This window comes from Scyliorhinus canicula, chromosome 8, assembly GCF_902713615.1.
Source record: "Scyliorhinus canicula chromosome 8, sScyCan1.1, whole genome shotgun sequence".
Lineage (NCBI taxonomy): Eukaryota > Metazoa > Chordata > Chondrichthyes > Carcharhiniformes > Scyliorhinidae > Scyliorhinus > Scyliorhinus canicula.
In genome coordinates, this window is record NC_052153.1 from 179,970,025 (window position 1) to 179,976,024 (window position 6,000).

The following is a 6,000-nucleotide window of genomic DNA, read 5'->3' on the forward strand; positions in this document are numbered from 1 at the left end:
CTCTGTTATTTGAGGATGACATCCAGGCAATAGTAAGGGATGACATTGGTGCTATGGAGGATAAGGTTGAATCCATTTGGGTGGAAATCAGGAATAGTAAGGCGAACAAGTCACTGATATGAGTGGTCTATAGGCCACCAAATAGTAACATTTTGGTGGGGCAGGCAATAAACAAAGAAATAACTGATGCATGTAGAAATGGTACAGCAGTTATCATGGGGGATCTGAATCTACATGTCGATTGGTTTAACCAGGTCGGTCAAGGCAGCCTTGAGGAGGAGTTTATAGAATGTATCCGCGATAGTTTCCTAGAACAGTATGTAATGGAACATACAAGGGAACAAGCGGTCCTAGATCTGGTCCTGTGTAATGAGACAGGATTGATTAACGATCTCAGAGTTAGGGATCCTCTCGGAAGGAGCGATCACAATATGGTGGAATTTAAAATACAGATGGAGGGTGAGAAGGTAAAATCAAACACTAGAGTTTTGTGCTTAAACAAAGCAGATTACAATGGGATGAGAGAAGAGCTAGCTAAGGTAGACTGTGAGCAAAGACTTTGTGGTGAAACAGTTGAGGAACAGTGGAGAACCTTCCAAGCAATTTTTCGCAGTGCTCTGCAAAGGTTTATACCAACAAAAAGGAAGGACGGTAGAAAGAGGGAAAATCGACCGTAGATATCTAAGGAAATAAGGGAGAGTATCAAATTGAAGGAAAAAGCATACAAAGTGGCAAAGATTGGTGGGAGACTAGAGGACTGGGAAATCTTTAGGGGGTAACAGAAAGCTACTAAAAAAGCTATAAAGAAGAGTAAGATAGATTATGAGAGGAAACTTGCTCAGAATATAAAAACAGATAGTAAACGTTTCTACAAATATAGAAAACAAAAAAGAGTGGCTAAGGTAAATATTGGTTCTTTAGAGGGTGAGAAGGGTGATTTAATAATGGGAGATGAAGATCAGTGTTGGGCCCACAATTGTTCACAATTTACATAGATGATTTGGAGTTGGGGACCAAGGGCAATGTGTCCAAGTTTGCAGATGACACTTAGATGAGTGGTAAAGCGAAAAGTGCAGAGAGGATACTGGAAGTCTGCAGAGGGATTTGGATAGGTTATTTGAATGGGCTAGGGTCTGGCAGATGTAATACAATGTTGACAAATGTGAGGTTATCCATTTTGGTTGGATTAACAGCAAACGGGATTATTATTTAAATGATAAAATATTAAAACATGCTACTGTGCAGAGGGACCTGGGTGTGCTAGTGCATGAGTCGCAAAAACTTGGTTTACAGGTGCAACAGGTGATTAAGAAGGCAAATGGAATTTTGTCCTTCATTACTAGAGGGATGGAGTTCAAAACTAGAGAGTTATGCTGCAATTGTATAAGGTGTTAGTGAGGCCACACCTGGAGTATTGTGTTCAGTTTTGGTCTCCTTACTTGAGAAAGGACGTACTTGCACTGGAGGGTGTGCAGAGGAGATTCACTAGGTTAATCCCAGAGCTGAAGGGGTTGGATTACCAGGAGAGGTTGAGTAGACTGGGACTGTACTCGTTGGAATTTAGAAGGATGAGGGGGATCTTATGGAAACATATAAAATTATGAAGGGAATAGATAGGATAGATGCGGGCAGGTTGTTTCCACTGGCGGGTGAAAGGGCAGCAGGGTAGCATGGTGGTTAGCATAAATGCTTCACAGCTCCAGGGTCCCAGGTTCGATTCCCGGCTGGGTCACTGTCTGTGTGGAGTCTGCACATCCTCCCCGTGTGTGCGTGGGTTTCCTCCGGGTGCTCCGGTTTCCTCCCACAGTCCAAAGATGTGCGGGTTATGTGGATTGGCCATGCTAAATTGCCCGTAGTGTCCTAATAAAAGTAAGGTTAAGGGGGGGGTTGTTGGGTTACGGGTATAGGGTGGATACGTGAGTTTGAGTAGGGTGATCATGGCTCGGCACAACAATGAGGGCCGAAGGGCCTGTTCTGTGCTGTACTGTTCTATGTTCTAAAGCAGAACTAGGGGGCATAGCCTCAAAATAAGGGAAAGTAGATTTAGGACTGAGTTTAGGAGGAACTTCTTCACCCAAAGGGTTGTGAATCTATTGAATTCCTTGCCCAGTGAAGCAGTTGAGGCTCCTTCATTACATGTTTTTAAGATAAAGATAGATCATATTTTGAAGAATAAAGGGATTAAGGGTTATGGTGTTCGGGCCGGAAAGTGGAGCTGAGTCCACAAAATATCAGCCATGATCTAATTGAATGGCGGAGCAGGCTCGAGGGGTCAGATGGCCTACTCCTGCTCCTAGTTCTTATGTTCTCAAGTTCTAACTGTTTTTCTCTCATTTACTCCGTCCATGTTTTTTACTTATTTTTTGCTCCCTCAGTTTTTTGTTGTCGTCCTCAAGTCCCAGTGAATTTCGAGGTGGGGCCTGCAGGAAGTACACTGACCTCTGAGTGGTTGACCAGGGGTTCTGAAAGGTTGTTTAATTTTCAGCCAATTGAGGGCCATATGTCTGAAGTCTGGCATCGTCCATGAGAACAGCAAGGTCATATTAACAATTCAGTGTACCGATGGCCTGATCAAACCTACAGGGGGACTTTGATCTGCGACACTCAAAGCATTAATAAAACTACGATGCAATAAAAATCTGTGCTAGTAGATCTAATCTAATAGAAATCCGGGAACAATAAGGTTGAAAGATACCCAGGAAACTAGAGGGAGAGGTGTCGCAATGGTGAGATTACTGGACTAGTAGTCCAGAGGCCCAGGATAATGCTCTCATGACACCGGTTCCAATCCCACCGTATCTGTTGGCCAAATTTGAGGCAAATTAACCAAAATCTGAAATTGAAAAGTGCGCGCCTCGGTAATAGTGACCAATTGTCGTAAAATCCCATCCGGTTGACCAATGTCACTCAGCGAAGGATATCTGCTGTCCTCATCCTGCCTGGCCTACATGTGACTCGGGTTCCGCAGCCAATGTGGTTTGATCCGAACCACCTTCTGAAATAGCGGAGCAAGCCTTGCCCAGTGACACCCTTGTCACTTGAAAGAATGCATTAAAAAAAAACAAAGGTACCTCCATTCACCTTGTTGATGCCCAATATATATTGGGCTGGATTCTCCACTTCCCCAGCCGCATGTTTCTCGGTGCTGCATCGTTCGCTGGCAACAGGATTCTCTACTCTCCTGGCATTTCCCGTTGACGCCATCCCATGCCGCCGGGAAAGGCACAGGAGGGGGTGCGCTGCCAGCAGGTAAAGAGAATTCCGACGACCAGAGAATTCAGTCATTATTCCCACTGCTGCTTCACATCGTGGCAACCTATCTTGAAAAGGGTTTTATTATAATGGTATATAAGCCGGAAATGCTGGAAAACCTGGGCAGCACCAGTGGAGTGAGAAACATTTTGAGCTCTGAAGAAGTCGAAACGAGAACGCGGTTTCTCTCTCCACAGATGCTGCCCAGCTTCCCAACGTCCGCAGTATCTTGCTTTCATCGTTGTGATGTTCCTCTGACTAAATTATTAATTTTTTTAAGTTCTTCTTCACACCATTGAATTCCATATTCTTTATTGCAGACCGTCAGTCATAGCCGATAGTTTTGTACAGCTGCTTGAAGACGACAGCTTGAATGGGGCTGTAATGAAAATCACAACAACCAAGGGTGTTCATTTTGAGAACTATTAACCAAGACCGCGCCCCTCAGCAGTGGACTAACCTTGATTCAATTTGCCTTTTGGCAAAAAAATGTTTTTGTGCAATGTTTCCAACACTGGCTCCAAACCGACATTCCTCATTACTTCAGCAAATCGGAAAATTTTGGATGATATTAAAAGCTGATTTGTGGTATTTCATGTCAAGCCAAAATGGGGGATAGATAATATGATCCTTCCTGACCTTATTTATCCATGTCAGTCAACACAAATTACAACACAAATTTTAGAAAATTGTCATTTTAAATTAAAATTGTTGTAATTGTTTGCTTGTCTACCATAATGTGGGGCAGCACGGTAGCACAGTGGTTGGCTCTGTCGCTTCACAGCTCACAGGTTCGATTCCGCGCTTGCGCCACTGTCGGTGCGGAGTCTGCATGTTCTCCCTGTGTCTGCGCGGATTTCCTCCGGGTGCTCCGGTTTCCTCCCACAAGTCCAAAGATGTGCAGGTTAAGTGGATTGGCCATGCTAAATTGCCCTTAGTGTCGAAAAGGTTGGATGGGATTGCTGGGCTGGGATGGGGTGGAGGTGTGGGCTTAAGTGGGGTGCTCTTTCCAAGGGCCTGTGCAGACCCGATGGGCCGAATGGCCTCCTTCTCCACTGTAAATTCTATTCTAATGATGATCATGAATTAGAACTCTCGTCCACTGTGGATTGATTTGGGCAGTTGCTCGAGACGTTTTGTTACCCGAGCGGTCAGTTCTGATAGTTCTTGCTCTTTCCCTCTATCTTTCTTCTTCTTTCTCCGAGATCCCAGAGGTGACGCTTCCATCAATTCCCCCACCTTGTCCTCGGTTTTCCCCTGAGCTACTTGAGGTGAGGTTTAGTATTGCCGTATGCCAAGATGGCGTGTCTCGGTGCTGTGGTAGTTTAGGAGTCTCCCCGTTTGACCTGTTTGTCTTACGGCGACTCTCGGTCTTTTGAATGATCCTGGTTGTTGGGTTGTGTTCCCGGGTGCTGGGTGAGGTGGGATCGCTCACCCTCCCGTGGCCCCTCCCTTTTAAAGGGAGCCCTTCCAGCCCCCTTTTTCCTGGGGCGGAGTTCCCCCTTTCCATTTGAGGCTGAATGTATCCTTCCTAACCTTGGGCCTCATGGTTATTCTATCTCCTGCTCTTAGGGATGGATTACTGTTTGATAGCCTGGTAGGCTGTTCCTCCTTTGAACTTGGGACCTAATGGGTGGGGCCTGGTAGCTCGGGTCTTTACTTACTTACTTACTTCTTATTCCAGGGAGACCCTGGGTTTAAGGTTGACGTCTGAGATTTACTTGGATGTATGGCTGCTGACCCTCTCCTTATAGCCCTGTAGACATATGATGGTTATCTATTCTGTCCTGGGCCTGGACGGGGTTGGATTGCAATGTGGGGTATCAATATAATGTATTTCCCCCTTAGTTCTGGAGCTGTTGTGAATTTTTTTCCCCTCTGTTATTCTTTTTTGAAGTAATGCGTTTGACATAACTCTGTATTTTTGATTGTGTTTTGCTTTGACACAGATGGATCTTGTATCTGTGAAGAGTCGTAGAATTCCTACAGAGCAGAAGGAGGCCATTCAGCCTATCAATTCTGTACCCACCCTCTGAAAGAGCATCCCACCGAGGCCCAGTTCCCCTTTCAATCCCTGGAACCTAACCTGTACATTCCTGTCTGTTGAGGGACAATATATAATGGCCAATCCACATAACCTGCACATTTGTGGATTCTGGAAGGAAACTGGAGCACCCATGCAGACACGTAGAGAAAGTACAAATTCCACACACAGCCACCCAAGGTCGGAACTGAACCTGTGCCCCTGCGCTACAGAGGCACACAGTATACCCAGGCACCCAATATACACAGGCTTCCAGTATACATAAGCACCCAGTAAACACAGGCACGTGGTATATGCAAATGAATGAAAATCGCTTATTGTCACGAGTAGGCTTCAATGAAGTTACTGTGAAAAGCCCCTAGTCACCACATTCCGGCGCCTGTTTGGGGAGGCTGTTACGGGAATCGAACCGTGCTGCTGGCCTGCCTTGGTATGTTTTCAAAGCCAGCGATTTAGCCCAGTGTGCTAAACAGTATATACAGACACGCGATATATACACAGTAAGAAGTCTTACAACACCAGGTTAAAGTCCAACAGGTTTGTTTCAAACACGAGCTTTCGGAGCACGGCTCCTTCTTCACCTGAAGAAGGAGCCGTGCTCCGAAAGCTCGTGTTTGAAACAAACCTGTTGGACTTTAACCTGGTGTTGTAAGACTTCTTACTGTGCTCACCCCAGTCCAACGCCGGCATCTCCACATCATGGC

The 6,000-nt window shown here is 45.5% G+C and overlaps 1 protein-coding gene across 1 annotated transcript in view; it reads left to right on the forward strand.

Annotated features, from left to right (window-relative positions):
* Positions 1-3,742, forward strand: part of LOC119970712 (15-hydroxyprostaglandin dehydrogenase [NAD(+)]-like) — a 109,060-nt gene extending 105,318 nt beyond the window's left edge. The window contains exon 7 of the mRNA XM_038805774.1: positions 3,573-3,742. Coding sequence (XP_038661702.1) covers positions 3,573-3,681 — 109 coding nt within the window. The 3' untranslated portion in view covers positions 3,682-3,742. The remainder of the gene's footprint in view (positions 1-3,572) is intronic.
* The last annotated feature ends 2,258 nt before the right edge of the window (positions 3,743-6,000 follow it).